General features: G+C 31.6%; 2 protein-coding genes across 2 annotated transcripts; both read right to left on the bottom strand.

Annotated features, from left to right (window-relative positions):
• Positions 1-1,103: 1,103 nt before the first annotated feature.
• On the bottom strand, positions 1,104-12,475 carry LOC120577194 (vestitone reductase-like). Its single transcript, XM_039828336.1, has 3 exons — positions 12,415-12,475; positions 2,558-2,689; positions 1,104-1,294 (listed from the first exon to the last, which is right to left on the bottom strand). The coding sequence occupies exons 2-3, from the start codon at positions 2,676-2,678 to the stop codon at positions 1,119-1,121; spliced, it is 297 nt and encodes a 98-aa protein (XP_039684270.1). The 5' UTR covers positions 2,679-2,689; positions 12,415-12,475; the 3' UTR covers positions 1,104-1,118.
• Positions 7,370-12,470, bottom strand: LOC11442108 (vestitone reductase). The gene is made up of 4 exons (XM_003623670.4): positions 12,283-12,470; positions 8,708-9,232; positions 8,057-8,249; positions 7,370-7,929 (listed from the first exon to the last, which is right to left on the bottom strand). Exons 1-4 carry the CDS (start codon positions 12,401-12,403, stop codon positions 7,788-7,790), a joined length of 981 nt encoding a protein of 326 aa, XP_003623718.3. The 5' UTR covers positions 12,404-12,470; the 3' UTR covers positions 7,370-7,787.
• Positions 12,476-13,811: the final 1,336 nt, after the last annotated feature.

Below are 13,811 nucleotides of genomic sequence, written 5' to 3'. Positions count from 1 at the left end.
CCATGCCGTTATTAAACTGTCCACGTTATTTGCTGATACAACGGCTCTTCCCATAACCATTAGAGCACGGGATGAACCGTTGTGTGAACCGAGTATCTTCTACACGCAGTTGAAGAGACTAATCTCTCGTGTCGAATATGAGTTCTCCCTTCCCATAATTAAACCATTCAATATTAGAATTAGCTCTTAGATAAATATTTTTCTCTTTCTCCGAGATTTGAACCGGATCTCAAACTCCTTTAACACTTAAAACTAATTGAGCTACCAAAGCCTCCTAATTTCTATTTATAATTTGTTTTAACTTTTAAAAATAAGAAAAACCTTGATTAATTAATAAAAATATAGGATAATAAAAACTAGGACTAAAATTAAAAGAGAACTGAGCCATTTAATTTTCTTTCATATTGTTAAATGATTATTATGTACATGAGCCGTAAATCAAGATTTGAGCCCCTTACCCCTCAGACCATGCAAGTTTAATCTAAAACCTTTTTCTTTTTTTTCTTTCCAGGGAGCGGAGCGGCGAAACTCAGACATGAAAAACATTTATTTGAATATGTGTTCCAACATATTAAATATCTTATCAGTTTTTGTTTCATAAGTTTTAGCTCAACTCGCAAATACGCCGAAATTGTTAGACTGGACGTCATGATCGGGATTCGAACTCTGGTACCTCCATTTTTGTGTGTTTGAGTTTATGATGACTTTGCCATCTCTTCTAGGTACCAAAAAAAAAAAAACAAAATCTTGTGAATTTTTTTATCATGTAAGTTATCTAACAAAGAGTTTATATATGAAACTACCAACCGAGTTAAACTTACGTGGCATTTTTCTATTGCTTCTTTATTATATCTATTTATTTCCAAATAATAATTGCATTATTTTTTTGGCGCGCAATCCCATTATAGTTTAGTTTTTTTGTCAAGTATTAAATTTTGTTTTTTTCATTTGGTATCTTTGGTGCGCACAACCGCAGAGATTAATCCATTGAACTTTGTGTAACTCAAATGGACGGCAAACTCTTCCAAGGCACATTTGCGAAACTTGAGAGGTCAAAATTACATTTAAGTCTATATTTATTCATCGTGGCAATTCAATTGCAAAATTAACTTCTATATTTATTCTTCTGATTCATTCATTTCCAAATCAATTGGAGTAGCAGTGTGGAATATTCCAATGCATCCTTCAATTGCTGCATTGAAACTTTCTGGGATACTTAGATCAGCACTGAAGAATTTTAGCTTTTGGGATGCACCTGGAAGATTTGTGAGGAAGCTAACATCTTTCTTGCGCTCTGTTATATGAAACACGATTATATTGCTTGTTGATCAAGTATATATTGGAGAAAGGAAAATTATCAATAATTAATGTAACACTGATGGTTAAACTCTTACCGTTGAACTAACGCACTTCATAAAGGTTTAACTTATCAGGTCTTGTTAATCGATGCCTCTAAGACATTGATTAATGAATCTAAAAATAAAATTTTGTCTTGAAAATATAAGCTGTTATTTTTGATCATTTTAATAAAAACTTAATTCCTTTGATTGTTTAACCAGTATCCCTGAAGCACTATTTAACATTCTCTTTAACCTTTCATAAAAAAAAATCTCCTTAACTTCTTTAAAATAAAATAAAATAATTCTCCTTAACCTATTAATTTCTCCATCTTTTTAAATAGTTATCTTGAGGTTTTTCCATATCTTCTCTCTATATGTTTAAATCATCTTTTCTCGTGAGCTTAACTCAGTTGGTAAGGACAATGCATAATATATGGGAGGTTCGGGTTTCAAAACCTCGGCCACCAAAAAAAAAAAAAAAATCACAGAAACACATTTTTTTTGTTCAATTTTTTACTATATATGTCACCTCAACCATTCCCTCAAAAAAATGTCACCCCAACTCTCTACGTGATGTTATTATTATTATTTTTTTGAAGGAATGTGATGTTATTATTTTTGATATGTCTAGTTTTACCACACGTGCAATGAACTATAACACAGAACGGTATTTGTTGGATTTATAATTTATAGAAAGGACATGATACATTTTTGGTCAACAATATGCCTGATTTTTTGGCCTTAGGATTGGATATGTTTTCACTTTAGGAACTCAAAATCAGTCCAATCCATTTTAAAAAATGTTAATTTTTTTTTTTTCGATTTTTGACTTGTTTTCTTTTTTGAATTTTTGAATCCATTGTTGCATTTTGTATTAAATTGAATATGAAAACGCCTACACTACTTTGAAGGCTGAGGCAATGAGTTAAAGAGGAGAAAGGAAGAATTTTAATTTTTCTTTTTATTGCAGGAAGAATTTTAATTTTGCAACACGAAAAACAACTTTTTTATAAGTACATGAGAGAAAATGAAAATTCAAAGGACTCGTTATTATTTAATTTATTCATAAGGAAATGAATTATAGAGATCTAGTAGAGACATTATAAAATATATACAAGAGTTGGATTCGAATCACAGACAGTTCACTTCTCTGCATTTAAGATGAACGAGTTTTTGCCACTAGACTACTTGACAAAAAAAACAAACTTATTACTGACCTGGATCATCTCTAACAGTGGCATTAACGGTGTAACCATCTTCAAGGAGTCTCTTAATAATCCATGAACCAAGAAACCCTGTACCTCCAGTCACACAAACTCTTCCTTTCCCTTCTTCCATTACTACACTCTCTTGCAAAATATTTTTAGTGTACACTACTCACATATCCCTCTTTTATATACAGTCGGTTAACTTTTTCGTGCAAGACTACATTATTAATTATTTATTCTAAAATGGTACTATTATGACTACACACAAACATTCAATATTGGCACGTTCATGAGTACTCTCATGAATTTATTTTCAAATGTACTCTCAAAATTTCCACAGACAAAAATTCAGAGGACTTTTCTATTGGCACGTTCTTTTAAACTTCAAGAATTTATTTTTCCGACCGAACGTCACAATCTTAAATAGCTATGACCAAAAGAAAAATTGATAAAAAGATAGATCTTAGATAGCAGCCGAAGCTCAGTCAAGTGAAATAAGTTAGACTTAAAGTTGTGAACTAAGATACGATTTATAGCCAAAAGTTATATTTATATTTAGTGTTGTGTTGACACACTTCCCATAAGATTATACAAATAGAGAGAATCTATGAGAAATAAAAAAAGATATATATTCTAGATGTTGAGAGCAAGAAATTAAGCCCTAGGTACTTTGTTAAAATATTTTGTATTTATATTTTTAAAAATTTATATTAATTTTACTTCTTAACATAAAGATCTTTTAAATGAACAATTATATAAATATTAAAAAAATGAAAAATACGAAAAGAATAAATTTTGTTATTTCCTAAGATGCATCACCTCTAGCTAATAATGGTTCACTTCAAACGACTCACATATTCTAATTAACAAATTAAAATAACACATCTTCTTATTAACCTTAGTCTTTGAAAAAGACTCAATTTAGTCTTCTAGAAAAAAAATACTTTTAGTCTATGAGAAAAATAAACTTGGACAACTTAGTTCATATCTTTTTTACGGTTTGTTTGGTTTGGTGAAGAAATATATAGGAATGATAAAATTGAAAATAAATAGATAATAAGATGAATAGTAGTTTGGTACGAGAGAAAATAAAAAATATGAGGATAAAAATAAATATTTGTATTGTAAAATAACATAAGTGTACTTAAAAAGAAAAATCAAGAGAGTAAAAATATATTATAAAGAGATAAAAATTAAGTCGTATTGGTTTTTTTTTTTAACACTATTTCTTTTCATTTTTTTAGCTAAGTTGGGTTTACATGGACTAAAATAGGGTTTCACTCTAAAAGTTAATCTTACCGAATTGGAAAGAAAACAAATAAATAGATGATAAACAATAAAAAAGACAATAATATCACCAACAATGGATTGGTCATGTAGTAAGAGATTTGGGCCTCATATAAGTATGTGATTAGGTGTTCGATTTATGCATACGTGAATTATTTTCCTAAAAATGTTTATATTTTTTAAGAGATGACTAATAATGCTACTTATAGATGACGAAAATATTTTCTTAAAAACGATTTATAAGAAGTGAATTTAACCATGCATTTATTTGGATTCATTAAAATGTAAATAACGTGAGTCACATCCTTTTTGTTTTGTTTTGTTTTGAATCAACCTGTCTTTTATTCTACTTTCCCTTCCTTTTGGTCATAAGAGGAGGCGAAGCAATCCAACTATGATAATTGATGTTGAATACTGTTTGTCATCATTTGCTAATGCATGCATGCCCTTTGAACAGAAAGATCAGTGTCGTCATGTAACATGGGCTTAACTCACTCATGCATCACGGGCTTTCAAATTTATACTATATGATGTATTATAATTTAAGGTTTTATACTATATGATGTTCTTTTTTATACACAAAATGCATGGATAATTCTAGCTTACTCTCAGTTAATATTTTCAGTTAAATAATATTAATATTAGTTTAAATCAACTCTAGAATTAAAAAAAATTCGGAGGGGATAAGAAAACCACAAATATGGCAAAAAAATTATGAAACCGAAGGCGGAAAACAACAAACAGTCCCACCCCGATTTTCTCTTAATAACCCTAGCGTGACTTAACTCACGCTCGGTACTCAATGTTAGTTAACTTGCGTTGTTATCCAGCGTGAGTTAATATGCGCTAATTTCTAGCGTGAGTTAACATGCGCCGGTTTTAGACAGGCTAACATAACAAAATTTAAGCCTTTAAACGTGCATTTTTTACAACATCCATCATCGGTTATCACTACATTCATTTACCATATTCATTCATTCACAATACATTATCTTAGTTTTTTAATTCCCAATCATTCACTACATTTTTTAAAAACATTCATTTGCTCAATGGTAAGCATATCCTAGAATCATCAATTCATTCATTTCCAAAATAAATCATAACTAAAAATACATAAGTACGCAGAATCAATTCCAAACTAATAGAATACTACAAATTTATTTAGTTCTAATCCATCTCTTCAAATCGGGCAATAAACAAAGCGCTGCATTACATTGCATTCTCCTTAATGATGTTGTATCATCATGATGTTGGATTTAAATTAAATTCATGGAAGTTTTCCGAAAATATTGGCATTGATTAAATTAAATTCATGGAAGTTAAATGTCTTTTTTCTAGCAGTGAGAGAAACATGATCAAGCTCAAAACAACATCTTGGAAATGCATCCACTCTCGACACCATATTCTTATTTGAAGGAATTCGATGTGAGAACCTATATAGTTTTTTTTCGAGAGAATACAACACGTGTTCTCTCCATTCTTTCGAGTTTTCAAAGAGACTTGCAAACCTTTAACACATCAATGCAAACTTCTTTGGCAAACTAACAAGAATTAAGCTAAAATCCAATAAAATAATGACACAACATTTTAATACAACCTAAACATCTTCATCTGGCCAAAGCAAACTCTTGAGAGTATCTTCAGAAGATCTCAGCAACAAAACATCAAACTCGATCGTCGAGAACATGATGTGCTGACCAAATATCGAGAACATGATCCTCACGTCGTCATCGTTTGTGAGCATCATCAGGATGAACTGCAATCTGTCAGGATGGACTTCGATACCCAATGTCGTCCACCCTCTTTGTGTCTATGTGGTTGAGTTGTCGGTTGATTTGATCTAGTTGGTCATTCAGATCTAGTAACGTGACATTGACCTGAACCCTAAACAGATTTGGGATTTCCACCGTTGAAGCAGATTGCAGCTAACATCATGTTCAGATCTACTGGATAAATGTCCATTGCTTCAGATCTACACCATAAAAAATTAAAAATAATCAATGAAAATTTTATTCAAACATTTCATCAAACACTTGGAGTGCAAAAACTAAAACTTAAACATGCAAACATCTAAACTTTTAATGAACTTAAATCTAGTCTAACAAGAATTCATAGCATTTACATGTACACATTTAATCATTTCATACCAAAAAAATCAAAATTTACATAAACCCTAAAACTAAAACATTTCTAATTAAAGAGCAAAAATGTAACGTATAAACATAAAATGTCAATGGATTATGAAAACTTACCTTTTTATTGTAGTGGTGGCTGATTTGAATTCGACAAAATTTGGTGTTGGATGATTTGAGAGAATTTTAGAGATTGAATGTTGTGAAATGGAAGAAACAAGATATTGTCTGCTATATAATAACCGTGAGTTAACTCACGCTGGTATCAATGCAAGTTAACTCACGCTAGGTACCGAGCGTGAGTTAACTCACACTAGGGTTATTTAGAGAAAATCGGAGTGGGAATGAGCAAAAACCAAAGGAAGAAGAGCACTTTTCAAATTTAAGACCCATTTTGGGTTATGCCCTCCTATTATGCGTCCTTAGATCAACAATAATTGTCAAGTCATTTTTAAAGTTAATTTTTGGCCTAGGACGGTCGCCTTCCTCTCCCTGCTTCACACACATATGGAGAATGCTAACGAGTGTCTTTAGTGCATTGCTTTAAAGTATCAAAAGTAGTAAATTTATATTAAAAAGCTGGTGGATTCTAGGGTGATGGAGCTATTAAGTCCCTCACCGGTGGACCAACGTCAGATTAATCAAATTACACACATCTTATTGTATATTATCTACACTGGATCACAAATATCTTCTTCTCTCACCGGTAAAATCTTGGCTCTAGAGTGAGGTTATTTCCACAACTGTTGCCTGGGTTAAAAACACAATCCTTGCTTTTGCAGACAATCAGAGGTTAAAAGAAAATTCAGTCACCGTATCAATTTAAAAACTTTTAATTTTTTGCCTGAAAAAAAGTTTAGAGCTTTAGATTTTAATTTATTTTACATGTGAAATTAAGAAGAATAAAAAGGTATAAGTTTTCCGTGAAATAAAAAAAAAAGGGTATGACTTATGAATCAAATATTTATAGAATGATTAAGTTATAGAACAACATGTTGAGGGAGAACGATACATTTAATTTTTGAAAGATAATTCATAAATTCAAAAGAACTGTATTATTATGGAAAAGTTGTGCATGATGGAATGAACGACAATGAGATTTGAGAAGGTGATAGATGAAAACAAGGAAGGCAACACTAAACAAATCAAAGAGGAAAGGAGAAGAAATAAAAGAGATCAAGTGCATGAAGGTGTATGATAAAAACTGTGGACTCATTTAATCTAATGGTTGTTAGACATGGTCCACCGGTGAGGGACTTAATTGCTCCCTCACCCTAGAATCCACCTAAAAAGTTGTGTAATTTTTTTTAATGGTAAAATTTATTAATAATTAAGTCTATGCACAAGACGAACATGAATCGATAAAACATAAACTATAAAGTAAAGAGCGCAATATAAGGGGAACATCCAAAAGGAAATGCATACACCGTACATCATAAACACCAATAAAAAACAAACCTCCAAAACAAAATCAACACGAAAACCAAGTTAAACTCCTATGCAACCAACATAAACCAAAATGTGAGCCAAAACCTTACACTCCCTCATGAATGGCCACATAAACAAAATTCAAACACCTATCACCCGCTACTCACACCAAAGCCACTCAAGAAAATCATCACACCCGCTCAAACCCCTAACAACAATACCTCACCTTCTCAACACCACAAACAACACTTCAACTTCTCATCACCACAATTGAGCCAAATTCCCACACTCATTCGGATTCCACCACCAATCAATCCTAGGTTTGACGGAGAAGACACCAAAACAAGCTAAAAAAACTTTGATAACTCATATAACCCTTTTATTTTTTCTAATCAAAGATAAGCCTTGTCCTTGCAACACTGAATTGTATCGTCCAACATTTCCTCAAGGCTGTGTTTGAACTCGAATCCAGCATCCATGAGTTTTTTTGAGGTTAAATGTGGGAGCTTGTCACCTTTAATATCCTTAAGCTCCCTGTGAAAAAATAAATAAATACTAGTTACAGTAAAAGGAAATAGCACTCTTGGCAAAAAAAGGAAATAACACATTAATCTAATAAAGAATTTTTTATGGAGGATGACATATTGACATTAGAACTCACTCCAGTGTTGGTATATGAATTTCAGGGTATTTGGAAGAAATATGTTGAGCTATTTCTTCAATATTTGCCATGAATGGTGAGCAATTATATCTCCCTTTTGGATTAGGATGCTCAAGCAGAAATATATGTGCTCTTGCAATATCATCAACATGCACCATAGGGAGATGAGAGAAGCCAAATGGATTCTTGTCCCCTACAACATCCATTTTCTATTCTTAATTAGCATCTTTACAATGAAACTAGAGGTATGCCTAAAATTGAATTTATTGGTATTCATTGTGAATTTCCACATATTAGATTAGGAAAATCAAGGTAATGGCAATACTTTTTTTGTAAACAGTATTAATATTATTTTTTAAAAACCAAATGTATTCTTCACGCGCAACTGCATATATAGTCTTATTACCTCGTGGTAACTCATCTATGGTGCTAACATTTTCCATCAAATATTTTTTCATACACATCACATATGAATCGAACTCAGGACCAAATAGTTGAGAGACCCAAACATACCATTTGTGCCACACTAATATTTCGTTAGCACTTAGCAGCACAAGCTTGATTTTATAACCTCAAAGATTTCAAATTCCACCTTATTAATAGTCAGAAAGAAAGAAAAAAAAAAGGACTAGAAAAAATTGCAACACTTACCAAATAACAAAGATAGAGAAGTATAGATTGATCCAGGAAGCTTAGGACAAATGAAGGATCCAACAACTAAAGTTGGTATTATAGTCACAACATCTAAACCAAGTTGTTCTCCAAACTCTAGAACAACCTTCTCTGCCATTGTTTTAGAAATTGAATACGACCAACCAAATGGTTTCAAATCTCTAAGAATATTTTCATCACTCCAATAACTCTCATCCATTACATTGTCATCTTTATCTTGCCAATACACTGCTGAAGCACTTGAAGTGTAAATAACTCTCTTCACGGTCTTTGAATTTTTGCATGCTTTTAGAATTCCTAATGCTCCATCAATTGTTCTTTTTGTCACTGTTTCTTCTGATTCGTTCATTTCCATATCCATTGGACTTGCAGTGTGGAATATGCCTGAACACCCTTCAATTGCTGCATTGAAACTTTCTGGGATACTTAGATCAGCACCGAAGAATATTAGCTTTTGAGATGCACCTGGAAGATTTGTGAGGAAGCTAACATCTTTCTTGCGGTCTGTCATATGAAACACAATTTTATTGCTTGTTGGTCAAATATATATTGGAGAAAGGAAAATTATCAATAATTAATGTAGCACTGATAGTAAAACTTTTACCGCTAAACTAACACTTCATACATATTAAGACATGATATTCCTTCTATATATGAACCTTGATTTGTCATGTTGTAAGAATCTAACCTTTTCTGCTAGACTAAACATCTGTCGATGGAGATTTCATTCATATAATAACTTGTTATTAGACTGAAATAGCCTTTTTTTAGAAATTTGAAGCAATTTTTAGAATTTTTTTATAAACTCATTTTATGTAATTTCTTTAAAAAAATAGTTTTTTTTTTTATTGACAAACAAATACACAAAAAAATTATTTTCAAAAAATTTCTAAAATATTATTACTATTTTTTTTTGGTTAAATACTAAGGCTCCATTTGGTTTGAGCTTATAAAAATAGCTTATGCAAATAAATAAGCTTTTATTTTAATTTATAAGCTCTTGCTGACGAAATTTGTATCTTCATAAATGGTTTTTTCATAAACTACTTAAAAAAATTATAAATAATACATAAAAACTTATTTATTTGCATAAGCTGTTTTATATAAGCTCTAAAATAAGCTAATCCAAATGGACCCTGAATATCAATTTTTTAATAAAAAATCTTATATATGTTGTTTGGCCGGCACCCATTATGGGCATGTATGAGTGATATATAGATGCGTTATAGGAGGGTATATATTTTTTTAGGGCGAACATAGGAGATTATAGTTTGTTGGATTTATCCAACAACAAACCCTACTAGATGGATAAAATTATATATTATAATGTTTTATCATAAACGATGTTTACGTTTAATTTTAAGGGTTTTGTTAACCGATGTATCTAGGGTATTGGTTAAAAAATCTAAAAATAAAATTTTTGTCTTGAAAATATAAGCTTTTGGTTTTGATCAAATAATAATTAAATTATTTTTAATAAAAATTTATTTATTTTGGTTGTTCAACCGATGACCTATTTTTTAATTTTTTACCAATGCCACCCCAACTTTCTTTAATGTTATTATTTTTTTATATGTATAGTCTTGCCACATATTCAACGATTTTCAATTTTTACTATATACCACCCCCACTTTCTTTAATGTTATTATTTTTTATATGTATAGGTCTTACCACATATTCAATAAATTACGACATGAAACAGTGTTTGTTGGTTTTATACCTTTTTGGTCAACAATATGCCTAACTTTTGTTTAGATATGTTTTCACGTTAGGAACTCAAACCTAAGACTTCTGGAGGAGCAAACTCCAAGATCCCAAGCCAACCACTAGATCAACCCCAAATGACTTGTTTATTTTAGGTTTTTGAATCCATTGCTACACTTTATATTCAATTGAATATGAAAAATGATATGAACACCCCTATGTTATTTTGAGGGCTGAGGCAACGAGTTGAAGAGGGGTAATGAAGAATTTTAAATTTTCTTTTTATTGTAGGAAGATTTTTTTTTTTTTTTTTGTCATATAGTTTAGCGGTTAGAAATTCACTTTTTATAAAGAATAAATGAGGTGTCATAGGTTCAAACCCTAACCCTTGTATATATCATGCAATGTCACTAACAATTAAACTAAGTTCACCAGAAATGAAAACTTTTTTTTTTATTTTAATTTTGCAACACCAAAATCAACTTCTTTAAAATTCAAAGGACTGATTATTATTTAATGTAGGCTAAATTACACCAGCGAACCTTTAAATTATTTAATTGTAACAAGTTGATCGTTAAGTTTTTTCGTACCAATTAGGTCCTTTAAGTTAATTAAATGTAACAAGTTGATCCTTTAAGTTTTTTTCTATATCAACTACTCCCTCCGTTTCAAAATATAAGCAAATTTTACTTTTTAGGTTCATTCAATTAATGATGTATGTGATTTATAATATGGACCACATACATCAATAATTGAATGAACCTAAAAAGTAAAATTTGCTTATATTTTAAAACGGAGGGAGTAGGTCCTAAACATGTTATATCTTTTTTTTTAGGCAAAAGGAAAATAAAATAAATAAAAAGAGAGAGAGATGCAAAGATCGGGGACATTAAACATGTCCCAGGTACAACCCAAATGGGGATACAACGTTATAAACAGACCTAATGAATCTACCCTAATCTATCATAACAAAAATCCACTAATCACGGACGCAACCTAGCGAACCCGCGTACGGGCGCAAAACTATGTTACAAAAAATATGAGAAGTAAACCTTTGTCAATAATAGTTAGGGTTTGAAAACGGCGAATGGATTGACCGCCAACACGGTATCAAAATCTAAGTGCCAAGCTCCCTGAACAAAGCAGCAAGCATAAAAGCTCTTTCGAGCATAAAAAACCAAAGTGTATGCAGACACGACAACTTGAAACCTGCAGATCTCAACATACTTGAAAACATCAGAGAGTCGAAGTAGTCAGGCCACCAAACACAACGAGATTCAAACAGACATCGTAAGAACTCAGATCGAGGGATGAGTTCAATACGTTAATAACCAGACCCTTTCAGATTAGCAGAGTCATACCCTTTCAGGTTTTTGAAACCAATCCACATCAAAAGAGGCCAAAGTCACACATTAATAACCGACTGTTGGAAAGGATGGCAAAATGGTGATGTGGAGGACGAAAGTCACTCGTCGCACCACTAAACAGGAGAGCTACATTGCAACTCAATTATTTGAATTGGTTGGGGAGGTAGAAGAAGGAAGTCGGTTTGAAAAAGTTAGAGAGAGGGCAGAGCGGAAAACTTAGAGAGAGGGACAGGGAATAAGGGGGATTTCATATCTTAAAAATGTAAGTTATTTGTTGTTTTAAAGTTACAATTAAACAACTTAAAGGACCTAAGTGGTATGAAAAGTACTTAAATGACCTAAGTGGTATGAAAAATACTTAAAGGACTAACTTGTTATTATAATTAAATAACTTAAAAGACTTTTTGGTGTAATTTAGCCTTTAATTTGTTTATAAGGAAATGAAGTCCTAAGATTTTCAAAATAGAAAGGCTTATTCCTGACCTGGATCATCTCTAACAGTGGCATTAACAGTGTAACCATCTTCAAGAAGTCTCTTAATAATCCATGAACCAAGAAACCCTGTACCTCCAGTCACACAAACTCTTCCTTTCCCTTCTTCCATTAACACACTCCTGCAAAATATTTTTTCACACTTCACTTTTATTTTTGTTCGTTCTGTATGAATGTTGATTGTCACATATACATCTATATATATACACGCATCTTGTTACTTTTCTTAGGCATATTAATTCTTCCAAATACTATAATATTTCAATATTTCTCCTTGCTGACACGTTCCTAGCTTAACATTTTAATTGGATAGAAAAACTGTTCTAGATGTTGAATTTATGGCGCTGTCAAATAAATGTGGTGATATGGTATTTCTGTGTACTTCCTATTATTGATTTCATTTTTTTAATTCGATAACTTTGAAAATTTTATATATGGGTTTAATAATTTTTTCGATGCAAACCGCGAGTAGTACTCAAATAGACCGTAAATTATCACCAAAAGTTTTAACACTATTGCATACCTAATGTTAAATTCAAACCCAAGACCTTAATGTGAGTTTAATATGAACATATATAATTTTTAAAACACTAATTAATCACAAATAATTTTACATGTGATTTTTTTCAGGGGATGTGACTTTTTAAACAATAAGGTTAAATTTAACAATTGATTGACGAATAAATTTTATCCTTCAAAAAAAATTGATTGACGAATAAATTTTATTTTTTTTAAGGCTTAATCACGTTTTTTTCCCTTAGATAAAAAAAAATTGATTGATAAAATACAAAAATTTATGTTAACGGTGCATATCACTAAGAAAGCCTAGCAATTTTTTTTTCACTCTATTCGAACTCGGTGTATATGGAAAGCCATGTTTGATGCCTCTTATCACATTTTGTTCGGATCTCATTCTTGCAGCCACTTCCATCTATGGGGAAGCCCACTGGAATTGCATATGGGGAGCATGCAAATTCCGCCCCGAGTTCGTGCCATTATTTGGCGTCTCGCTCATCAATGCTTGCCTAAACATGTCAACCTCCTCAATCATGGCATTCCTTGTGATGACTCTTGTGTTTCTTGTGATCTCCTCACTAACATACAAATATATACCTTTTTTGTTTGCTCAAAGGCTACTAGTTCTTGGGAATTGTTTGGCCTTCATGACACTATTATGACGATCTTCCTTAATGCTAACAATTTTATTTCAACGTTTTTTGGAAGAGCCACAACACTAAACTATGGGACGACACTATATGAAGTTTATGGAAGAGTGACAACACACTAAACTATGGATGACATTATACGGAGTTTATGGAAGAGTCACATCACTAAACCATGGGATGACACTGACAACTCTCCCATCACAATAGTTACCCGAGCAAAGGATACTCTTAATGAATGAAATTGTATGCAACGAGCAAAAGTATATTTCAAATGTAATTCTTAGACCAAGCCATCGACAGGCACAATCAAATGTATTGTGGACACATCTTCTTTCAACCATATTCTATCATGGG

The sequence above is a fragment of the Medicago truncatula genome, chromosome 7 (assembly GCF_003473485.1).
Source record: "Medicago truncatula cultivar Jemalong A17 chromosome 7, MtrunA17r5.0-ANR, whole genome shotgun sequence".
In the NCBI taxonomy this organism is placed as follows: domain Eukaryota; kingdom Viridiplantae; phylum Streptophyta; class Magnoliopsida; order Fabales; family Fabaceae; genus Medicago; species Medicago truncatula.
This window is presented reverse-complemented; position numbering and strand designations above follow the sequence as displayed.

Bases quoted from the DNA above. Each gene is read 5' to 3' on its own strand.
- LOC11442108 (XM_003623670.4), bottom strand. From the start codon at position 12,403: ATGGAAGAAGGGAAAGGAAGAGTTTGTGTGACTGGAGGTACAGGGTTT. The intron at 9,233-12,282 runs GTCAGGAATAAG...TTCATATGACAG, and splicing joins CACTGTTAGAGATGATCCAG to ACCGCAAGAAAGATGTTAGC. The intron at 8,250-8,707 runs GTAAGTGTTGCA...TGGATGTTGTAG, and splicing joins TTCTCTATCTTTGTTATTTG to GGGACAAGAATCCATTTGGC.
- LOC120577194 (XM_039828336.1), bottom strand. From the start codon at position 2,678: ATGGAAGAAGGGAAAGGAAGAGTTTGTGTGACTGGAGGTACAGGGTTT. The intron at 1,295-2,557 runs GTCAGTAATAAG...TTCATATAACAG, and splicing joins CACTGTTAGAGATGATCCAG to AGCGCAAGAAAGATGTTAGC.